Source organism: Thermobia domestica, chromosome 10 (assembly GCF_964235325.1).
Source record: "Thermobia domestica chromosome 10, izTheDome1.hap1.1, whole genome shotgun sequence".
Taxonomy (NCBI): Eukaryota; Metazoa; Arthropoda; class Insecta; order Zygentoma; family Lepismatidae; genus Thermobia; species Thermobia domestica.
In genome coordinates this window covers 85,869,294-85,895,194 of record NC_137463.1, presented here as the reverse complement: position 1 = coordinate 85,895,194, position 25,901 = coordinate 85,869,294, and the positions used below count along the sequence as shown (strand labels likewise).

General features: G+C 37.1%; 1 protein-coding gene across 3 annotated transcripts in view; it reads left to right on the top strand.

The window, feature by feature from the left end:
- The window catches only part of LOC145662525 (scavenger receptor class B member 1-like), a 319,290-nt gene that overhangs the window by 214,644 nt on the left and 78,745 nt on the right, over positions 1-25,901 (top strand). Inside the window, exon 1 of one of the 3 annotated variants that reach the window (XM_081728185.1) lies at positions 11,287-12,312. The exons of the other annotated variants lie outside the window; for them this stretch is intronic. Coding sequence (XP_081584311.1) covers positions 12,165-12,312 — 148 coding nt within the window. The 5' untranslated portion in view covers positions 11,287-12,164. Of the gene's footprint in view, positions 1-11,286; positions 12,313-25,901 lie in introns of those variants that run through there. 3 annotated transcript variants of the gene reach the window in all.

Here is a 25,901-nt window from a genome sequence, read left to right as displayed (position 1 = left end):
TGTACTGCTTTGGACTCACCACGTTTATATATGTGATTTGTCTTTGAAAAAACGTCAATAAAACATTCAGTTGACGTTTCTCAGTCTTTCGAAGGCGCAGTTTAGAAAGAAAAACATGAACTGCCTATGGAGCTATGTGTTTATTAAGCTTGTACTGTGATCGCCATTACCAACATGTGATGGGAATGGCGATCAAAGTAGCAATTTGAGTTTTTACCATCGTGTTCCGGAACTGAAAGAATGATCATCTTTTTATTTTACACACTTATTGTAGAAGGATTGGAGTATATATTTACAAATTTGTTTGAATATATTTTGCAAATGAAACTACGTAATAACCCATTTTCCTTAGGTGATCGGTATTGCCCACCTCTCCCCTATCAGTATTACAAGAACCCTGCAAAATCATTGTCAAATTATTTTCTTACAGAAGACAGTTATAGATATGCGACAACCATTTTGGACATGAGTGTACATTCAGTGAGATACTTAAATTAAAAGATAGTATTTCGGCCCAATAAAACCGGAAATAATAGCATTGAATTCTAACACTTACATCATACCATCGAGTTGAACGTGCAACATCTGAGCAGCCCATAAATTTTAATCAGCTGTAAGGCAAAGAAGTTTGATAGTAATATTGTCAAGAAACATTTCTGGAATAAGACGCGAGTTTACTGAACATATTGACCATTGTAGCATGTGTTGTACTGCTTTATCCAAATACATGGAGCTTATTTAATGAAGTCACTTTCTAAATACTGTAGCAGACGAAAAAAAGTGGGTAAAACTCTGCCTGTAGGGATCAAATTCATAGTAAGTGTGCTTCAGCCTAATTAATTGATTAAGGTGCTGTTGAATTATTTATTCGGTATGCGACTGGTAAGAAAGCAAAAGAAATGATCAAATGGTAGATAGTGAAATTTAGAAGAAGAAAAATAATATTATGTATGAGTTTCCTTATCAATGGTGTTTATATTTGCAGAGTAATTGAGACTGTGAAAAATATAAGTGATTTATAAGGAAATCATGAGGGAAATAGTTATGTATGTGTGTGACGTGGCTAGTGTTGCCCGAAAGAAAAGAAATTTTCTCGTCTCGATTTTTCTTTCGAAAAGAGGCGAGAATCGAGACGAAAAGTGCAATTTTAAATCCAAAACGAGATGAGAAACATGACAATTCTCTTCTCATTTTCGAGACGAGACGTCGTATTTCTTCAGTCTTGTGAAACAATACTAGTTCACCCATTTCTAGGGATGCGCACGAGTCGAGACATGTCTCGAATCTCGACTCGACTCGACTCGAATTCGAGTCGAGACACACTTTGTAAAATTCGAGACGAGTCGAGACAAACGTGTTTCTCGACTCGAATTTTCGGGTCGAGACACGAGTCGAGTCGAGACAGCTCATAAAAATCTCGACTCGACTCGAATGTCTCGAAAATTTTTCTAAAACTTTTAATATTATTATGAAGAAATTATTCACTCAGGAACAGCCTTGAAACCAATTTCAGCATTTATTACTTTAGAAAGGTACAGAACGTATAAATTTAATAGTTAATCTTCCGAGATCAAGATCTAATTTTCAGCTCAATTCAGTTAATTAAAACTAATAATTAGTGTCGTAATATTTGATTGTACTTCAAATATAATAATAATAATAATAATAATAATAATAATAATAATAATAATAATAATTGATTATCTAGTTTGTATAAAACTATTATCCGTAGCCTATATCTAGTCTGTATAAGAACATTGCAATAAAGTGAACATCATAAATTGTCTGAATGAGCAATTGGCAGTCTATAGTAATTTAGCATAGTTATAACTATTGTGTTTTTATTTCTATGAACGATATAGGGCTACATAACTTCTGGACAGGGCCAGATTTAAGGGTGTGCAAAGGTGCACGCTACCCCCTTTGTTGTAAATATACCTGTCTAAAATGAGAAGCTAACAGTGAAAATACCGCGACATTGATGTGTCGTGAATGGGCCATTGATGTACCGCGAGGATATCAAAACAAAATTATTAATTCTATAGCAATCAAATTGCAAAACGTAGGGGAAAATGTATATTTGTATTGCACATTACTATGAACCTCTACTATGAATCTACAATTTTAAGTTTCATGACGTGTTACTTTTCTGTACATTTCTAATGTTGAAAAAAGTATTTGTTATTGTTATGACCATTATTGCTTCTTTATCGTTACAGACTATTTCGTAACTTGAAAATTTAAAATATCATTCAATCCTTTCGATAAATTATTTACATTTGTGTTTTAAAAGTAAAATAGATTTATTTGTTCGTTCGTTATTTAATGATCTTCATTCTTAGTAAAAGGTTGGATATAGTTTTCGAAAGAGTAAGCGTATTTTTAATAACCTGAGTCCAACATTTCATTGCAGTTGTTTTCTCCTTTTAAATTAGAATGAAAAATAAGCATAGTGATTTACCACGAGGAAAACCCAGTGATCGAGCTTTCTTCTCTGTGCGAAGGAGATCAGTAATCAAAGAAAAAAAAATACCAGTGTGTTTTATATTTACAAATAATAATATCTATAAGTGTGCCGCGAGAATCCATGTTACACCCATAGTGTGCTGCAAGTTGAAAAAGGTTGGGAAACGCTGGTTTAGAGGAAAGAATAATTGGTACACTCCCTCCTCCCTGCTCTCTTTCTGCCTAGTATATTTTCTTTATTTTATTGTCTCCGAAACACCATTCCAGACAAATGCTTTTTGGTAGAAAAGTTAGAAACAAACCATCCCGCTCTTGGACAAAGTGGGCAACATGCGGTAGTCAGGTCAATGAACCTGCTTTGGAAATTTTCGTGCAATTTAGGTTACTGAGAGGGTGTAGTTTCTTCAACTAAGCCGCCTTCTACTATGGCTCGTGCCATAAATAAGTCATCGTCTGATCATATGGGAAACACCGCTAGTTGTCCTTGCCTGACATCTGTTTCATATTCATATAGCAAATGTTTTTTTATAGACGGTGTTGTATCTATCCAGAGAAATATCATCCGCCCCTGTTCCCATTTGAAATGTTGCGGTTGACCCCCTTGAGCCTTATGATGGGAGCCCTGGGGGACTTGCTTCTTACAAAGTTCTCTTGGCCCTCGACATGAGTACATTCCTGTGTAATTGGATTTGCAACATCTCTTTTTGCTTCGCAGCAATTTGAGATCACATTGTTCGATGCCATGTTAAGACAGCACATATTTGTGGCGTACATTTTGAAAAACATGCTTCATATAGCAAATGTTTCCTATATATGTTGTTGCACATTCCATGATCAATCGAGAGAGGTAACACTCGGTCCCTGTTTCCTTTTGAAAATTTGAAGTTGGCTCCTGGGGCCCTATGTTGGGGATCCTGTGGGCACTTGCTTCTCACCCCCTGACATTGGTACCAGCGTTGCCAACCTGATGAGAACATATTATCGTACGCAGCACTTAAAATTATCGTTTTTGTCGTAAAATTACCGTATCTTTTGTTTTCAGTCTCAATATCAAGCTTTATTATTATTATTATTACTATTACTATTATTATTATTATTATTATTATTATTATTATTATTATTATTATTATTATTATTATTATTATTATTATTATTATTATTATTATGAAACTAACATGAACGTTTGCAGCTAAAACTATAATTAACAATCTAGATAAGAAACAAGATTGGAGCTTAATTCTTCACCAGTCTATCGAAAAAAAATTAACTTTCCTTCAAGACTTTATGTATTTACTTGGGAAAACTTCTCTAAAATACATTAAGTAGCTAGTAATTGCCAGTTTTTGATCGTTTTTCTATGTAAGTGGTCGTGACCCTCGTTTTGATTACAAGTAGAGTCATGTGTTTGCGGTACAAATAGTGGTTTGGATCAGTTTTACAGTACGTACCATTTGACACAGTATAGGTGTTCAAAATGTATGTTAAACTGCAATGATCCAATAAAGTAATTACGTAGTAATAATGAACTATGTAAACAGGTGAAATGGTTTTGGGGTTTTGAAGTACGATAAATGTAAAATGTAGTTAAGAGTGTAACATAAAAATATTTAAATTACTACCCGACTAAGTTTAATTTGCTTGGATTATTTACCTTCTCGAGACGCCTTGAGTAATTTTGTCACATACTCGTATGTTCCAAATTCATATTCTTTTTCATGCAATGAATAAAATTTCTTTCGAAATTCGAATTTCAAACACCTCCAGAATTGTTTTGGCTTCTTAGCAAGAGTCGTTAAATTATCGTATACTTCCCTATTATCGTACAGCAACTATCGTACATCGTAGAAGGGTCAAAATTATCGTATGATTCGATAATTATCGTACATGTTGTCAACGCTGATTGGTACATTCCTGGACAACTGGATCCGTCACATTTTTGTTCGTTTCGCAAATCTTTCAGGTCACAAAGTTTGATGGGACACCCTACATATTCCCACATACGACCCAACCATGACATAATGTTCACTACTTTTATTATCGGTTGTTGGCTCAACCCAACCATTTCATATTCCCCGACTTGACATTGCCTCAATCACTCTAACATTGATGCATTCCGAGTGATGCCTGTTGCCGGAATTTTCTTTTTCTGAAGCGAGTGGCCTAACTATATTAGACTTGTCTGGATGTCCATGGCCAGTCTTGCCAACTTTGGAACTCGTTTTTCTTTTCGACTCTAGGTACGTCGGTTTCCTGCATATTCGGTGCTTCTTGTTTTGTTCATTCTAATATGTACAGCCCCTGATCAAATGTGGCGCATTATGGCCAACTCCGTTTTTTCCGTATTTTTCGTACTTCTGTTTTTTTTCTATTTTCTTTTGTTAGATTGTACCACTGATTAGACACGCCATATCTTATGTTCTACATGACAGGTTGACACTGAATATTGCACTCACTTCATATAGTACTCTTTGCAAAACATGTACTTTTCATTGCAATTGACAACACTGTTAACCCCACTGGTGGCCTTCATTTGTTCCCTATTGTGGCAAGTCTCTTTCTATACATCACTTGTCAGCATTGTATTTTGCCGTGCCCCCCCTTTTTTGTGAAATTTGCACTTTTCCCCCTTGTCCAGCCTTGCTGTTTCCCGAACTTCCACCCCTTATATTTCCTGAGCCTATTGCTATGGGCAGCTAATTTTTGGGTAATGCTCATCTCTGTTACAGCTCTTTCAATTGGCATAGGCCACACCTTTCACTGCAGCTATCATTTTCGGAAGGTTCCCTTGTGAGATCCGAACGAGACAATTGTGTTCGCATTGGATATGTTATAACTAGACGAATCCCGAAGTTATACGTGTCACCGGGCTGGATATCGTGAGTTACAACATATTCAACGAACTTAAAAAGTTCGTTACTGAATTCTCTATGTCTGTGTGTCTATCTGTCCGTCTGTCTGTTATTTGCAATTTTTTCAATTTTGTACACTGCATTAGATAGAGCATCAAAAACTATTAGACAAAATGATTAAATTTTTCGCGTCAATCCAACCGTTCGCAAGATAGTGGCCAAAAAATGACCGATTTACAGAAATTTAAGCAGCCATATCTCGGGAACCGTAAGTCATAGAGAGATCATATTGGTGTTGATCAATATCTAAAAGGATGGTAAACATTTGGTACCAAATAGTAACCGGTAGTCACTGTCCAACTGGCCAGTGGTTTGGCCAATGGCCAGTTGGCCAGTGGCCACCAATTAATATCAGGACAAAAATGTTTAGCATTCTATTAAGGATTGATTACCACCAATATCATATCTCTATGGCTTACCGTTCCCGTGATATTGGCCAAAAACATGGCCAATTTCTAGATATTTAAAAAGCCATAGCTAGGAAATTACCTGCTAGAATAATTTGAACCGAGTCATTTGTTCGGAAACGATTGGGTAAATGAAAAACTCGGTGAACATGTATCCTATCATTTTCAAGGCCACACTTTTTTGGGGTAAAAAGTTTGCCTCAGGGTTCCCCGCAGGACCCCAGACGGGATCCAACTAAAAAGTTTTAAATGGCAAGGGGGATTAAGTAGCACATCGTTTGAAATCTGTTGTAAAATGAAGGAAAATGGAGCAAGTCTCGACTCTCTACGACAACCCTGTGCAAAATGGCGGCGGGTCAAAATGAAAACAAAAACTTAATTGAAAAGTCCACGACCACCCGTATAAATCGAAAATGGTGAGACAAATGTAAAAACAAGAAAGGACGTGTGGCATTACGAGATCGAGCTGAAGAGAATTTCACAGTAAATATCAAGCTCAAGCTCGAATTAGTGAGAAACTTGACTAGTGTGATCCTCATTGAGATTAGCGAACGCGAGCTCCATTAAGGATAGAGAGCATGAGCCCGAGTGAGTCACGGTTGCAAAATTACCAATTTTACTTCTTTCTTTTCTTTTCTTTTTTTTTCCTACTCCAATGCGTAAGGTTTATGAACAGCAGAAGTGCTTGCTAGAAAGACCTTAATTAGCATTGCTTGAATTATCCATAGACTAGGAACTGCTTAGATATCTAATGCAACTTACGTTCGCATTTTAACAATTCAGGTTGTAATTAAAACCTTGAATACTGAGCAGATGAGCACGCAGAATGTTTTGTTGGGGTGTATTTCTAATACGCAATTAATTCTTCGTAAACAAATACAACTCTATAGTATCTGAAGCGGCTTGAGTTGGATTGAATGAAAACGTGAACATGTATTCGAACTGCGCAATGTATTGTTAATTATCATGAATTGGAACAATTAGAAAAAAATGGAAGCGCGACTGATGAGCACCAAACATCAAAATTTCACAAGGCATGGTCAAAGCTCACACCTCAAAGACCAGAAAAAAAGATTGCCCCATCAACTAACCGTTGTCTTGTCCAAGTCAGTTGCTTCTTTTCATTGTGAAATTTCCTGCAAGTTAATCAGAATGTTGAAAATTTCCTACATTTTAAATTTATTTAGTATGTACTGATCAGTCAGAACATTATGACTACCAACCTACTATCGATATAATTTCCGTCCAGGCGATATCTGTGTCACCTGCCGACGAATGCCTGCTAGTCAGTCACGCGTACGGTGCATGTAGTATCAGTGAGAGTGCTGGCCGTGTGTAGAATGGGGAAGGTGCGCGATCTGAGTTTGACCGAGGGCAGGTTGTAATGACCCGCATACTCGGCAGGAGAATTTCGGAAACTGCAGGACTTGTCGGATGTTCGAGGAGTGCTGTGGTGTCTTCAACAAGTCGCGAAACCAAGGGAAAACGACGTCCAAACGTCGAGGGGTTGGGCGCCCCCACCTCATTACAGATGTCGGACGTCATAGGCTGGGCAGACTGGTAAAACAAGACAGGCAGCGAACTATGGCAGAACTAACATCATACTTTATTACTGGGCAAAGTACAAGTGCGTTTGAACACACAGTGCACCGAACACCCCTAACGATGGTCCTCCGAAGCCCATGTCCCATCTATGTGCGAATGTTAACACCACGACATCGGCAACTGCGACTGAAATGAACACATGACCATCGTCATTAAACCTTGGCACAGTGGCAGAGCGTTGCATTGTCTGATGAATCCCGATACCTTCTTCATCATGACGATGGGAGGGTGCGAATTCGTCGTGTTTCAAGAGAACAGTTCTTTGACACCTGTACTGCGGGACGGAGACAAGCTGGCGGTGGCTTAATTATGCTCCGGAAAACATTCACGTGAGCATCTATGTGTCTAGTGAAGCTCGAGCAAGGCACCATGACGGCCAAGGCGTATCACACACTGCTTGCAGACGACGACCATGTTTCCCAACGGTAGTGGCAAGTTTCGAAAAGATAATGCACCATATCACAAGGACAGGATTGTGATGGAGTGGTTCGAGGAACACAGGGACAAGTTCCAAGTGATGTGCTGGCCGCCCAACTCGCCTGATCTGAATCTAATCGAACACAAATGGGATGTGATTGAACATGACTTCAGAGCGCATCGCCCCTCTTCCCGGAATTTACGGGAATTAGATGACCTGTGTGCAAGGGCGCCGATCCTGGGGGGCCGAGAGGGGCCGGGCACCCCCAAAGCTCATGTGAGCCCCGCATTGTATTTATGAATATACAATATTTGGCATAATTTGAATACAATTTGTCTTAAAATCCTCATATATATGCCTTCTGCATCTGAATGCCCCCCACATTCACAGAAAAATCGGCGCCCTTGCCTATGTGTACCAATCAACTCTCTCCAGTGACCCTTCAAGGATCATTGCGTCCATGCCAAGACGCGTCGCCATTGTTATCCGTGCCAAAGTTGGACACACTGACAATAAGGTAGGTAGTCATAATATTCTGGCTGATGTGTGCGTATATTTTAACTCGTATATTTTGTCTCGACTCGAATTTCGAGACGTCTCGACTCGAATTCGAGTCGAGTCGAGACAGATACTGTCGAGTCGAGACACGAGTCGAGACAGAAACATATTTTCGAGTCGAGACACGAGTCGAGACAACATTTTCTCGACACGAGTCGAGACAGGCTTAAATCTCGACTCGACTCGACTCGAATGCATCCCTACCCATTTCTGGCCCCGCGTACCGTAGTCGCTTATGCTCTCGCCTTTGGTGCGAGCGGTCCCGGTGGGGACGCTGGGACAAAAGATATATGATAACAGCTTTTTCAGGCCAGCGAACCTGAGTGAGGTTTTTCTTGAATTTTCCTCATTTACACCAGGCAAATACCAGGATGGTACCTAGCATAATAGTCTCAGGCCGCTTCTTTCCTTCCCCATTCTTTTCTGCCTCCCCCAATTCCCCGGGCAGTGTGATCGCTGAGGGACGTCATCCCTCATATGCATGACAGGCTAACATGGCCGTGGATGTCGAAAGCCCAAAACTCTAATTCCTAATCTTAACTAGTTCACTCAAGTCTTAGATTGAAAACGTTGTTTTAGCGTTACATGATTCATAGTTTTAAAAACAAAAATATGATATAGTGATTGCACAAACACAATGAAAAGCATTATAAACGTTCAAAGATACGCAAATCATTACACAATATACTTCAACAATAAATACAGTTCAAATGTTGTTATATCATACTTTTCGTGAGCCTTTCATGACGCAAAAGGATTCTGATAACTTGTAGATCAAATTAAGAATAAAGTCAGGGCATAAATTTTGTACATGACTTTACCGAACAACACGAGAAAACCTTTCCGAGAATCTAGACGAGACAAAATTTTAGAAAAATCACCAGGAAACCTTATTCCTTCTCTCGTCTCGTAGTCGTGGGACCATGTGATGATCAGCTAACATTCTACCTACCATTCAGCGACCGATGCCTACAAGTCATTCGAATGCAATGCATCATCCAACCAGAGCAATGGCAACAATATTAAATTTTCATTTGTTAATTTCTTTTTTTTCTAAATGACTACCACTCTTGTCTTATGAGCAGAAGTCCCCGTTTGAACCTCAGTGTGACTACGTTTCGTTCAAATCCTAAGTTAATCTCTAACACTCTCTATCGTCTTTGTGCTGACAAAGTGTGTTAAGCTCTCAACAAACTAGATATATAGAGGGTGTTACAAAAACGTGACACTATTTTGGGAACAGATTTCTCTTCTAAATGACAAAAAAGTTAAAATATGCCTGTTCTCATAAGTTGATAGTTCCGGAGTTATAATATGCCGAAAATGTGAAACAAGTGAACTTTAAAACTTCATAGCTCCACTACTATGGGACGTATCGTAGTCAGGTTAAGGCATCATTAAGGGGCTGGTATGTGAACTATCCAAATACAAATGTTTAAGAATGCTCCAGTACTTGCACACCAATTGTCAGAGAGGTAGAGACTGATCAAATACTCCCAAACAGCTTCTCTACAAATGATTGTGCAAGTACCGGGGGTTCTGAAAGATAGATATGTGGATAGTTCACTCCTCAGTGATGTCTTGACCCAACTACTATCGGTCCTACAGTGGTGGAAGTGCGGACCTTTAAAATTCATTTTTTCATATTTTCGGCATCCTATAACAACGAAACTATGCACTTCCGACCACAGGTCCATGTGACATTTTTTTTTCTTATTTTGTTGTGAGGATTCTATTCCCGAAACATTGTGACAATTTTTTTACAATACCCTGCATATTCTAGCTGCTGAATAATCATGTAGAAAACAAAGCAATGAATTCTAAAGCACATTTTCGCATACCCATTCTATTGATCAAGTGTATGACTTGTTTAATTGCAGTTAACAATCACTTTTTTTTTAAAAAAAAAATCTCTGGTTCTGTATGAAATGAAAATACCACATTATCTGAGGTGGATTCTGAACCACATTATTGTATCCAGAATCGAACAAGCGACTATGTTTATGGAGAACATGCGAGTTATGATAGACAGGAAGGTTCTCCCCTAGCCACTCATGTTTTTAACTAAAAACCTATCAGTTATATGAATGAAAATTTATAATGACATTTACAGTAAAGTCCCAAAATGTGAAAGTTACATTGCTCCTTAGGAAGTTCCAGTGATACCAAATGATTTTTTTAAATATAGTTTTACATTCAACGATTATGCTGTGGGAGGACATGAATGAACGACATTGAAAATGAAATTTTTCAGTTTTACGTCCCACGAATATGCCGGCTAGGTTAAAAGAGACGGTAATGATTAGAAATGATTGCAATGGTGGAATGAGGAAAGCGGAAGGAAATGGGAGAATCTCAGGAAAACCCACAAACAGCATGTTTATCCACCACAAAGCTCACTTGAAGTGAGCTGGGATCGAATCAGGGACTTCACGCACCAAGGTAAACGGTCTACTACTGAGCCATGCTGCCGCACGAATACGACATTTTATCACAGACTCACATGGCCCGAGATCGAATCAGGGACGCCTCGCACCAGAGTGAGCGCGCTACTACTGAGCCAACGTGCCTCCTCAGTGCTGCCAAGTACAACGCTTGTCGTCCTATAATGACTGACAAATTATTTTGATTCATTGAAATGTAATATCCCTCTTCAAAACGCCGAAGGTATGTAAGACAAGGCAAGGCCTACTCATTAAAATAAGATTCGAACCAATAATCGAGCTTGTTTCTGTACTGTATAAGTGTCAACACTGAGGATGTCCAAACCCTGAGGAGACCACGCCCACAGGAAACACGCGCAGTAGCCTAGCCACTTGACGACGGAGCAATACAAACACTTACGTATTATTTAATAATGTATATACAAGTGTTGCTCTGGTAAGTACGCATCAGCAAAGGAATTAGCTTTTTTTTTTTATAGTAAAAATGCATGATGTGAAAAACTCTTGGAAAGACCGAAGTTGATCTCTTGTTGATTAAAAGAATGAAAAAGAAATGTGCGTGAGCTACTCTGGCCACCGCGTGTTACGCTTTGACGTCATCAAGAAGGTACTATAGCCGCAAAACATATGCTTGTTAAGTGTGTCCAGTTCATCCAATGAAACAGTGATAGTAGCTGCAGCAATAGCAAAAGAAATATCAACTTAAAGAAGAAAAAGAAAGAAAGAGGGAGAAAAGAAAGAAATGCGAGTCCTTGGTGGTGGGAGTGTGGATACTGAAGAAAAGAAGGGAGGGGCGGAGAAAGTTGATATAAAGTCTCCTCAACAGGAGACAGATCTTTGATTCTCTTGAATATTACGGGAAAGTGTGGATATTGTTCAAGTAAAGTAGTTACGTTATCAAAACGTAAGATACATAACACGGTCAAATAGTGGTTTGTTTAGAATAATTAGGCTTTCTTCGTAGACTTTGATAATCAAAGGACATTTGCATAATTCATATTAATCCGTAAAAAAGTATCATCATCGGATTTCCCGCCCCTCTTTGAGAAAAGCCCATCTTCAATGATTCTTATTAGTTATTATTATTAACCATTTTACCACCTCTTCCCCTCCACCTCTCTTTTCTTTCATTGTTTTTATATATATAGTCATTGCTGCTTGCTGTTTGGTGCGTATTTGGATTTCCCACTGGCAGTGAGTGAGTGAGTGCCGTTGTGTAGTAAGAAAGAGAAAAAAACTTTGGACTGGAAGGTTATTTGCTTACTTGAAAGCGAAAAGCGACCTGACCTTCCACACCAGTTGGCGTACAGTGCTGTGTCAGTGTAGACGAGAACAGACTTCTCCGGACTTTGGTACAATGAAGACGTGTGCACCTAAGCTTAGCTGCTATTGCAGTTTTCCAAACTGTAAGGCATGCGCCAAAGTGGCCAAGAGGATGTTTCTCAAAGACATTTCCAGTAGTTATAGCAGTGGTAAAACAGATGAAAAGCAACGCACGAATAGAAGTAAGTAGTTTTTCAAGTGACATGTTTTTCTTTATTTCTTGTGTATTCTCAATAATAATAACAAACATGTTGTCAGTTGACGAAAACAATAAATGCGATTTTTTTTCGTTTTGTGGTGAGACTATCCCATCCCTTGCTTCAATAAATTGATTTTCCTATTTATTTAAAAAAAAATAGTATTGGGGTGAGGTCTTTGTTTACTTCTTGCATAAAATTGATTCTCCTTGAACGATAGTTTAATCAATCGACGTGTGGCTACATAGATAGTTTCTCTATTCATATGCAACACACAAAGTGCCTAATATTTTCTTCTTTTTAAAAATCTTCAGTAATCAAAGCCTTTGATTAGCGTGGGTCAGTCGTCACTGAAAATTTTGGACGCCGCGAAGCTAGAAGATTGCCTTGCTAAGAAATCGAACAAGGACAGTCGTCTCCTAACTTCTAACATTTTTTTGTTTATATGTTTTTCTATGTTAGATATTCCCAAGGGTATAACTTTCATATACTTCAATGACTGGAGACTTCGTTGTGGGCGTTATCGTCTAGGGCACTGGTGCAATATTTCATTAAAAGATGATTAATATTTTTTCTTCGTGTCTCTAGTGTGAAATTACAAATTTTGATATTGTTAACCTTTGTGAAGGTAGTTATTTTCTGAATGATTAGTTTATATCAAATCAGAAAGTGACTTAGAGCTCCTTCGTGGCTAAGCGGTTAGTGTACGCGTCTTTGGCGTGGGAGACCCGAGTTCGGTTCCTGGCGGGAGGGCATGTAGTTTGGATCCCACATTAGGCTACAGGTCTACGTCTTATACTGTATAACCTCGCTGTTAAAAGGGACGCTAAACTGAAAATCACATCACATCACACAGAAAGGGACTTTTGTTTGTTCTTGTCCAAATAATAACGTGCGTACTTTGTATGCGTGTGCCTGATCACGAAGCTCTAACCTCCGGGAAGTACTTTCCTAGATAGAAGCCCGTGTAGGGATTTCTATCGTACTTTTATCATGATCCTGTGCTGAAAAGGAATTATAATCTATAATGAATGAACACTTTAAAGTGCAGAACTTTGTTCAAACGTGCAAATATAGCACTTCATTTGTTTTTTTTTTTTTTTAATATATAGTTTAGATAAAATGCAATGTTTATAGTTAAAGTGAAACTCATTACACTAACATTATGCAAGGCTCATATAGGCAGTTAAGTCCAGATGTTAAGGCTATGAGAACCACTTACTACTTAATTAAGTTGTATAATAAATCAGTACTGTATATAAATAGCATCCGTTTCAATACTATTATTTGCACTTTCCACATCTGTGTAGGCAAGGGGTTCAGAATTTTGCTTTGGCCAATAAAACTGATACCGCTTTCAGTTTCTACTGAAGATGCAGACTTTTATTTCTATTTGTTATCCCAGATTACTTTTTAAAAATTTAGCGTTCTATTTCAGTTAAAAAGATATTGTACTCTGGCTTCAGTGATTGTTGCGTACTCGACGGCCACAGGCGGTACAATCAAACCCAATGTGCTGTCTGAGTTTAACTAACAGCTTGCCCGGTCATCAGATTCTATCTCGAGTATCACTGCAATGTTATTGGTGATATTATTTTGTAGTCGCAAAAGCTTAGGACTCCATATAATAAATTCTTATAAAAATAAATTTTATTACCAGAACTCTTTCGGGTGATTTTTTTTAAATTTCGACAATAAATAATAGGCGAGTTCTTAATGTAAATAAAGCCTACCCAATGTTTGATTTCAGTCTCCAAAATTCTAGTATTTTCTTTAGCCTGCTTTGTTCCATTCGACTTATAGCCCTTCCACATACTAATATAGTATGAAAATGGACTCATCTAACGTTGGGCATATAATACAATACATGGACTCATCTAACGTTGGACATATTCGTATGCATATAAGCAATACGTAAATATATAAACTGGAATTGGTTATAGTTAAGGAGCCGTACTTCCCATTTAGGGAAGGACGAGAAACGCCATACTTTCAGGAATTATTCATTGACTATCTAGGATGTTAGAAAGTAGGTAATAGACTGAGTTCTTGCCCTTGTACTTAGGGTGTTTAGGTAGTGCAACAGTAAGATGTATCCTCGTTCACGGGAGATGAGAAGTAGCTGTTCTTAACTATTACCCTGGAATTTACTAAAGCATACGTAAATCAAAATAACCGAGTGACCAATGACCATTTTCAAATATTTATGATCGTAAAGTTTTGAGCGTTGATCTTGTATGGTAGTCCTTGTACCGCCCAACTGCACCAGGTTCAAACCCCAATCGTTGTTTGGTAGTAGTATTATGTTCTTTGCGTCACCTTGGTGTAGTATACGGATGCAATACAAAAAGTCTCAAAACAATATACAATTAAACACTCGCTTACGTTTGAGTTATTTTGCCGATATCAAAATGAACAAGCACCTATTGGGAAGCTGTTAATATTTCAATTTAACAAATTGTTTGTTTTTGTACGAAGCTGTTGGCAGGGTCCGTTAGTTGTCAAGAAAGCATTTGTTGTGATTAAGCTACAGCTGCAAAAATTGAAAACAAACTCAAGAAACTATGCCTTATGGACCCAGTCTTGTTTACATACTTTGTACCACCAACTACGAACAAATTTTTGGTTCGCTTGTTTCTAAGTACAAACAAGATAGAATGCGATAAGCATATCTATAGAGTCCAAGTGGTCCAAACATCTTGAATTTGCTGATAAAGCTGGTTGCCAAACTTCTTTCTTAACCTCAACTAAAGCACGTGAACATTTAAAGACTAATCTATTATTTGAGTGTTCTTTAGTAATACGTTGACTTCGTTTATTACATTAATTTGTATAATTTTGTTATAATGGAGTCGTAGGTATTTTTTGAAAATATTAATAACCAGTTTTTCTTTAAATTTCGCTGGAGTATGTGGATTTGGAAGAATGAGATAGAGTGACTTAGTAGTCGAGAGAGATCATTGGTTTGATCCCAGATAAGAAGGCTTATGTTGAACAAACCGTATCCGTGGATGTTCTCAGTCTGATTATAATACTCTATATACTAAGATATATTTCGTCTTGTATGAAAAGTCTAAATTCTCGATTTTGTTGACTATTACTCGCAACTGCTACGCTATTAATTTGTAGAGATTTCAACAGGCGATAAAAAAAGTAACTGTAAATCATCCCGGTGTATATTACGCGTCTAATAACCACGATGTTTCAATATTTTTTTCAATTGCATTTTTATTCGCAAATATGCTAAGTATTCAAATACAAGGTATTATTTTGTATTTTAAAAATAAATCGGCAGTAAAATTTACAACGATTCATTTCGAAGGAGGTGAAGTAAATTTTGAAAGGTTTCTATTTAGATTTTATCATTTTCATCTTGTTTACACATTTTGGAAGGAAACTGGATTTGAGTTCTTTTTCCTTTAATTAGTTCTTTGGGTGGTTGGTTGAGTTCAACAAAAGGGGCTTTATGAAACGTGGACGCGAACCACACAAGCTCCCGTAGGGAATCGATCACAGGTCCTCCGCGCTAAAAACGCGTACACTAAATATGATTATATAATTCATAATTATAATATTTAAATAGGTTGTTTTTAAGTAATTTGTATTAACTTCCTTCAAATATTAATTTATTTAGTCTATAATCGGGAATATCAAAATTAGTTACGTATTTAATTTAAATATACTACTTGTTTTCCAAGCTTTCAGCTCGTATTATAATTTATCTGCACTTAGCGACATCTCTTGGTGTCATGTGGGAGGCAGTACAAGTAGCGTCAATTATTAGCCTGACTATGAATTATTAGGAGCATGACTGACAAACCAAGCCGTCTTGATTTTGTAATACACTTTGGCTTTGACTATTTCCTGGTCTCCCGTTCGATTCCCGGTGTGATCACATGATTTCATTATTTACACAGGATTGTGAAGATAGTCGGAGAGAGATATAGCAGGCTTTTATTTAGAAAATTAATTAAGTGCATTGAAAACTGAAGTTCTAACTACAGTAAATACCAATCTACTGAAAATTGTCCAAGTAACCTCAGTTCTTCGTAGGATGTAATGCCTACTTATTTTATTTATTTATAAATAGTGTAAGAGTTGTTTTATTTTTTATATCTCGCAGATTTATGCCCTTACGATGCGAAATGAAATGACAGTAACATTCATACTCTGATCGAGATTGAAACCGCCAAGACAGGCGGATCGCCAGCATGATGATGTAGACCGCTCGATCAACTACAGAGTTCAATGGTAATTTTTGTTTTCGTTTTAGATAATAGCGCTTTAAAAGATATTGCAGAGCACAGTCTTATGTACGTAGACAGTAAATAAACTCGTAAGTCACGATTGAAAATCATGCAGTATATCAAAATTGAAATCTTCTAACTATTATGGGGAAATCCGAGTTCGTTTCCGGTCGATGATCCCGGCTATAAATGTTACATTATTAATTAGTAAAATCTATTTAGCATAAACTTCGGGATATTTAGTTTATCTTTTTAAGAAAAGTGCTTTACACACATATTTTTCGTAATTTCGAAGTGGTTAAATTTTACAGCTTTGTAACTCATCGATCAAAAAGTTAGCAATCGAAGAGAAGTAGGTTTTTACGCAATGATGTTTCACTTGGGAAAAATTTACGTCAATTGAAAACCCGTTCCGAATTTCCAACTAGAAATTCCGGTTCGTTTTTCTTTCTTATCTTTTTCATTTTATATTCTTTTGTCGGTCATCATCCCGATTTGATTTCACTGCATTGTGGTTTTCCGACAACTATACTGTTAAGGCAATTAATTCTTCTTTCTTTTATTATTGACCTTCACATTACATATACCACTTAGTCTGACTCACGTCAAACAGTCTCGCGATGAATGTCAATGGTCAGTGTTGCTAAATCAGAGGAAAGTAACGAAAAATTTTTTTTAAAGCGGAAGAACAGCATATTTCTGTGCTTTTCTTTTCTTATACAGTACTTTGCATTATTTTTCAAAAAGTATAGGAATGTTGTGATAAAAATAATAATTTGAAAAAAGTTTTTTTTTTTTATTTCATGATTCCTACGTGATGAGAAATCAAGTTTTGTGTGCTCTTATATGCAAGAGGACACTATTCAGCTGATGAATTTAAATTTCAAATTTAGGTGCCAAGAATCTGAAAAAAAAAAATGCATCTTTTCGAGCAAATTTGAAGAGTTGTTTATACTTCATAAATGAGTATGTCATATGTTTTACCTCTGATAAAGTTAGTTTTAGCTTTTTTGTGTTCATATCTTTCAATTTTACAACCCACGGTTGTACCGGTTAGGTTAAAGAAGGTGATGAAGATAAATGAATGCAATGATGGAATGAATAAAGTGGGAAGAAATAGGAGAACTCCTAGAAAACCCATGCACACCGGGTTTGTTCACCACAAAGTCCATTTGGCGCGAGCTGGGATCAAACCAGGGACCCCAGGTACCAGAGGCAACCAAGGCCACTCTACTATTGAGCTCGGTGGCTGATTTGCAGGGAAGTCACGTCGGTAAAAATCTACGTTTTATCGCTATAAGCAAACGAAAGAAGGTTTATCTAAAGTACTAACTCTTGTATACGGTTTTCTGAGACTATATGAAGCTTTCTTTCCATAGTTTGTGGGGGTAAAATTTAAATTTTTACTGATGTGACTTTTCTAGCCGCCAGTGGACCTACTATTAACATAAGGTCTGAACTACGATGGGAATTTGAATCTGGTGTTGTTAGCTAGTGCACAGATCATCATCAATATGAACCCTCACAGTACAAGCCGTTCCCCATTACATTATCTCGCCTCCAATGGCTGAAGTGTTCATATATTATTTCATATTGTCATCACGATATGTCAGTTTCCTAAAACTAACAAACCGCTTTTCTTTATCGTTCTTTGCCAGTTTATTCATTCTAGTATGATAATTCCCTTTCCTAATACCATTGACCAATTATAATCATCTTCCTACCTTCCCTTCTTTACCTACTACTACAATTTTATCACATCCCTATAAATAGAATATCCAATAAAAAAAATAATAGTTAACTTAGTTAAGAAATGAGTTATAGTAGAGTGAACAATAATTACTTTTTCCGTATAATTTCTACATTAGAATCGAGTTTGTTATGCTGTATAACAATGTATGCCTTGTAACTATATCGCTTACGTGTATGTTTTATATTCATACGGTTCGGTTGTGGGTTTGATTCCGTTGGGATGTGAACACCGGGCAAAATCTCGACTACTTGGCTTGACACTAGGCCGGCGATCGCAAGATTTGTCAATTATGAGTTCGAATGTCACTCAAAGCATGGCTGTTACGCATTGCTATGCTTTTCTCATAGTTGCTTTTAGCTTAAGTAGAAAAATCGTAAGACATAAAACCCTTATAAAACGCAATACAAAAACTTGGCTAAAAGCTCACATCAAGCTTGAAGATTATATGCTTGGTACTGAAAATGGTGTTAAATTCTAATCAATCAAAATACAATATTGAATGTTTTTTTTTACAGTACCCTGATAGGAAATTCATGCCCAGAGCACAAGACTGTGTTGCTAAATCAATTATCTCTAGAAAATCAAAATGAAAAAATCTGCATTTTACTTGGTATTAACTTCCTTACACGTGCAGGAGGTCGTTGAACTCCCTGACTGCAGTCCAGCCACCAGGTATTATGTTTACGTTTCAATCTGCATTTTCTTTTTCATCAAAGAGAAGAAATACACGTGAACATAAAAGAATTAGCAATTTGCAGCAAGATGTAAAAATATACATAAAAGAGTTGCGGTTTACATTTTGCAGATTGCTTGATACTGCAATTTTTAATATGATTGGGAGGAATGCGTCATTTCAATAAGGTTATCTCTCCGCGCCGTCTCTTAAATTACCAGATATGCTGGTACTATTGTACAGAAATCTTTTTACAGCAGTAACGGGAATGGGTTTACAAAGTACATGTGGGTTGTAAATCTAATAGTGACAACTATTTAGTTACTATTAACGCACAGAGATACTTGCGTGACTCTTCTATTCTACAATTCTTCAACGAAGTCAGTAGTCTTCTCAATAACTCGTTGGCAGCGATGTGGAAGTTCTGGTATTCTTATAGCGGTGTATGTTCTGTAGTTGGGTCGGAAGGAGCGGTCTATTGCATGCATAATCTCCGGAACAGTCCAGAAGAGAATGCACGAGGTGGTTCCTTCATTTTTAGGATTTAATCAAAATCATCGAGGGTAACAGAATCCACTCTTAACTTTCAAACCATATTATATATATAATTAACAGTTTCTAGTGCCCTTCAGTGTGAGAGAGCAGGGTTCGATCCATGGGAAGTGGATCCAACGTTAAACTGTAGGTTCACGTATCATACGACCTCGGTACTGTGGGGTAATAGATTTCAGTTCAACCAACCAAGCAACATCAGTGTAAGGCTATTTATTTCACACTAATCTGTAATCTGGAAAGAAATTTTTAAAAGAAGGTAGATTACGATCTATACTTAAAGGCGATATTCCAGCATTTATGTTATTTGATAAATTGTAAACGAAAGAATAAGTGTAGAGATACACGGGCCTCGAGTTGTAATGATTTTTTTTTTTTATCTCGAGAGGTCAATCTATTAAAATCAAAATCCTTAATAGAATTTCCTTCAATATCACATCTATGAGGGGAGAGGATCATAGGCACCCGAAGAGGGTAAGGTGGATCCCGCCTTCCCCCCTGGCTTACGAAAACAACTGAAATTTAAGAATTTCTTAATACAGATAAAATACAAAACATAATATAGCAACCAAAGAGATAGGTCCCTCTCTAGAAAATTTTCTTCGGACGCCCATAGAGAGGACTAGATCATGTCTACATTACAAGCTAAGTATTTTTTGTCGAGAGCTTTCACAAGAGGTCCTTGCTTCGAGAGACTTAATCGTGGTGTAATTAGCAGCGCTTTTTTCAAGTTGTCCTACGATATATATGAAGTCATAAAGTTAAGAATACTCATTTATCATTGTCTACGTATAAACTCAAATTATGGGAGAAATTATCACTCTCATAATGTAGATGCATTTTAACGTGATCTTGTCCTTTCTATGCAATTAAGAACATATGCAAATCGTTTAACTGAATTGATTACGTTTGGTTTCAAACCACAGAAACCGTGCAAAACAAGGAACAGATTGGAACAAAGGAAGAAAAGACACCACAGTTAGTGTTTAAGCTCCGTGTTTTTTTATTCCCTTTCTTTTCTACGTGACAATAAAAGGAATTCCTGACAAGGTCACGTCAACTAGAGGGGGAAAGATGTATGCCACTAGAATTTTAATCAATGCACCTTTTATTCGACAAGTTTAAGTTCTACGACCTTAAAAAAAAAAAGCTGTAACAACATTGTTTACAGATCACAAGTGTTAATGAGTTATTTCTTCTTATCTTAATTACATAAACAATAGATGCTGTGAATGATCGCTTTTAATATATATTTTTCTTTTTGACGAATACCATGGGCTATTTGATTATACAGGCGTGATATATATAGCTGGGCCTTTAGTACACTTCTCTCGGAAGTGAAGCAATGTAGTTCGTAATTGACGAATTCTGTTCAAAGGCCAACTTCACCGGATTCAAAGTTGAATTTCAGTTTAGCGTCCCTTTCAGCAGCGAGGCTATGTGAGACGTGGACCTACTGATTGACGTGGGATCCGAACCACATGAGCTCCCGCCGGGAATCGAACTCAGGTCTCCCGCGCCAAGGGCGCGTACACTAACCGCTTAGCCACGGAGGAGCTCAGTTCACCGGATTCAAGTTTCGGGGTAGTTCGAAATAGAAATACATTGGTATGCAAAGTTTAAGGGCAAAAATAAATTTCACATGCTGTGTTACTTCGAAATAGTATAGATTAATGAAACTTGAACCGTATATAAAGTAGTGATACAGTATAGTACAGGAAGCAATAGAAACTCCTGGTAAGATGATAAAAAAAATTACCTTTTTATACAGAGGTGATAATTTACACTGAAAGCACTGGGACCTAAACTCAAAGTTAGTAATGATTTATTGTGGTATGGAGATTCAATATTCCACCAGTGCTGTTTAAATGTGCTGGTTGGTCCTTGGTGCATTTGGACGTGCTGCAAGATGTTTCTCCATAGTACCCCACAGTGTTCGATGGGATTTGAGTCAGGGGAACAAGCAGGCTACTTCATTCGGTAAATATCCTCTCGTTCCTAGAGCTCCAACACGTACGCTGTTCGATGCCATCATGCATTATCATTCATAAATAAGAAGTTAGGGTCGACTGCAACTTTGAAAAGACGCACATGGAGAATGAGTACAGCATAACCGCAAAATAGATTACGTAATGCGCTCATGCTTATAACATATTATTAACATTGTATATTGAGATTCATAGTTTATTTAGATCAAACGTTAAAATAAACGCTATAAAATACAACTCTTAAAGTGATTTCATGTTACCGAATAATTAACACACATGCTTTCTGTAGGAAACACACCCTCGATTCCGGTAAAAGTGCGTTATTTTATTTATTTTTGTTTTAATACAATGAGGAATTGCTTGAATTGAGTCATAGTGAACTTTGGTTTAAAATAATAATAATAGGATATGATTTGCTGATCACATACCATTGACTATTGGTCATTGCGAGCAATTAGTACCATGGAATTTAGTTTTCATTGAGTACAATTCGTAGATGGTTACACATAAGCGTAGCTGAATTTTCAGTAATATTAGGACAACGTATAAGATCAGTCATTTATGTGGTTCTTTTTTAGTCTAGTTCCCATAACATTTGCTTGAATGCTTTTTATCTTACCAACTATTACTATTATTAGTAATAGTAATACTAGAGCATAGGTGTTTGATTTTTGTTATAAAGAAATAAGAAAACTTTGATTATCGCAGTTTTGTTCTTCCAAGTAGCTTAATTTGAACTCCCTTGCGGCTACACGATTAGCTTGCCTGCCTTTGGCATGAAAGACCCGGGTTCGATTCCCGGCGGAAGCTCATGTGGTTCGGATCCTACTTTAAGCTGTAGCTCCATGTCTCATATAGGCTGAAGTAGCTGAATTGATAACGTTCTTTCCTTCGGTGAATGTGATCCCGAGTTCGATTCCTAGTGCCATCACAGAAAGTTTGGTGTTCTCTCAGCAGTGTGAGGCAATTGGAAGAGGTTCGCTGTATCAGAATAGAACTATAAAGGCATTGAAGCCGTTATTCTGACCACACATGATGCAACTGATGTTTCGCTGGCCGGTAATAACCCGTAAAGGTTAATGGAAGGAAATTTAGTCTTTTTTTTTTTTTTTTTTCAATAAACAGTTTTTTTCCGGTGCTGTTGAATGGCAAACAAAACCAGTTTTTCCAAAAGGAAAGGGAAAGTGATGCTTGATACTGTGTTGGCGGTGAAGTTGTGTGAAGTGACAATGCCACATTCTTCTCAGGAAAAATGCAATTGTTTTTCCGATGTGAGAAAACTTCGGTTAAGGTATTGTTCCACAATTACTGATTTGACACTGTGTGACCAAATTAACGAGACTACTACATACCTATTTACACAAATTGTCCTTAACAGAGTGGGAAAATCCTATCGTACGTTTCGTACTGCTTTATTTATTTTATTATTTGGTACGCACAGAAACACAGTAGTACTTTAAGTTCCTTACTTGTTTCTTAATTTGACTCCACAATGAAACAAGAAAAAAATACAAATAAAGATTGAAGGCCATTGTTAGTTAAACAACTTCCCGAAATTCAATAACATCAAACTCATATTTACAGATTTGTCCTTTTTTTCTAATTATTATTGCTTGGGTTTTTCCGTTGTATATGGAACCATATGTCCGGCAAATACGGAATTATCGTAAATAATTACAAGCACTGAGATGGTGAAATATTTCAAGGTTATTTTTCCCCTTACTCTCATGCTCGGAATTACAGATGTAATTGACCTTCATTGAAAAGAAGAGATTTACAAAGTTATCAAAATTATGTTACTGTTCATAATATTTCCTTAGATTGAAGTAAATAAGTAAAAGATCTGGTATCAAATATTCAACAGAACTGAAATCTGGTTGAATACTTGATTTAATGAAAGAAAATAACAGTCTTGAGTTGTTCCCTTCGAAGGCAGACTTTGCTTAATTTTGCTAGGAAACTGACTGGGAGCACTTAGCAACAGTGGCGCGCACACGCAAGACCGTTTTTTGTAAAATGATGCTCAAAATATTTGTGAAGTTGAAAAACAATCCTGTGGAGGATCAGGGAGCAGAGTTGTTTTCAACATTGAGAGGCGGGCAGATTTGAGGCTTATTCTGGGGGGACATCAATTTTATCTAACTTTCCTTTGTGGTAATCGGATACAAATCATCACATTTTTTCCCAAAAAGCACATTTCAAATCGGATTATTGGGGAGGGGGACATTCCCCCAGTTCCAAGATTGGAGGGGACATGTCCCCCTTATCTCCCCGGAATTTGCGCCAGTGCTTAGCAAATAGAACACAAATCATAGAATGAATATGGGGTAGGATGATCTGTTTTTGTTTTCCTGTGGTTCTAAAGCTATATAAGAAGACTGATATTCTATAGACCATCCTGACCTGATGATGTTTGTTTAAAATGTTATACCATCCTTCTCAGTGGTAAACATTTTAAAAAAGTCTGTCACTGATCTTAGCAGAGCTTTAATCCGGATATCTCCTCTGAATGCGCCGTATAACCAGATATATAGTGTGTATTCGTGTCAAGCTTATAACAACAAAATACAGGGTATTTCAAAATGAATATCGGGGTTTTCAGACTATAGTATTTATTACATTTAAGATACAATTATAAATAATACATCATATAAAAGAGCAACTCAAACATTGTTTGCTACCAGTGTTCAATGTGAGCACCATTCGTCACACGGCACACATAGAGTCGATAGGCGAGTTCTCCTCAAACCGTGATCAGTGTGTTTGGAGTAATTGTTGTAACAACTGCTTCAATCTTCTTTTCTAAATTCCTCAACCTCTTAAAATTCTCCACATAGATCGCCACTCGAATTGCTGATTCACGACTAGCCTTCCAAACTAATTCCCTGGGACTACGTGTGAAAGACTTTCTCACTAGTTCAGCACGTTCTTCAGTCACTGTTGGTCGTCCTATACCCTTCTCTTTGCCCAGACAGCCGGTGTTTTTAGATTAATGATACCATCTACGGACATTATAACTTGGCGGATTGTAATTGAACTAAATACGTAAAGCACGTTGCACTGTAACTACAGATTCAGTTTTTGCAAAATGTAAAACACAAAAAACTTTCTACTCACTAGTCGCCATCTTTGCTACTAGCGCTTTCTAACGGCAGACAAAGGAAACAGTACCCGCGCATGCGTGCGTACAAAACTGCTTGAGTTGCTCTTTTATTTTATGTATTATTTATAATTGTAAGTTAATTGTAATAAGTACTACGAAGCCTTAAAACCTCGATATTTATTTGGAAACACCCTGTACTTAGCCAGAGCCGGTGGCTTAGTTCTGTAATCCAACTCTTCTAAAAGCGAGATAATGTGATAGGGAAGGGTTTATTCTATGAAGGTTGATATTGTATGATGATCTGTACATGTACCGGATTCGAACCTCGCTGTTGGCTTGGAGCAAAGTCTCATCCTTCATAACAGTGATGTTGCATAAGGACGCAAAAGTCTCAAAATCAACTCAAGATACGTAAAGCATGTAATAATATGCATTGAAGGTAATAGTAATTTCTGCATTAATGATATAACAACCTAAAGGCTTGACTATTATTTTAAATGTTGTTTCCTATCTGATGATGGTGCAAGGGGAAATAATTTCATAATTGCGCTCAACACTTTTGCGAAACTTCTAAAGTGGCAATGTTAAAGGAGGATAATTAGCAGTTATAGTGTCTACCTTGAATTATTTAGTAGCCTTGTTGTTGTTAACGAATCAATGCAATATGTGTCATATTACGTATTACTTACAGTTAAGTCTTACGTCGTGCACAAAGAAGCATATGAGAGACTGAAAATTACATATATGTTTTTTACAGAAGGAAATAGGCCCTAAATAAATAAATTAATAAAGGTCAACTGCAACTAATGATATAGCAAAGCGCAAACTTATTGAAAGGAAAAGTCCTTACGGAAGTTCAACCAGTACAGATATGCCATTAGCTCAAAAAACAAGAGACGTACGTATTGCAAATGCATATATTACCGTTAGGATTGTGTATCTCACCGTGAGAAATATGTGTGTCACTGTGAGGAGTAGGTGTGTCTACCAAACAGTGAATGTAATCTGCTACTTAATCTGTATTTTTAATTACATAATATAGGTAAACAAATAAGTAATTTATTCCAACATAATAAATATCAACTGTATCAGACTGGCAGATAATGACATACCTTTTAACGCAATAAAAATTAATTTTTCTCGATTTCTCGAAAACTACACATGAAAATTTACTTTGAAGCAACGATTTTATTCACTTCAACATGTTGAGCGAAGTAACTCAAGTAATAGAGCGTTCACTTCGCATTTGGGAGGTTAT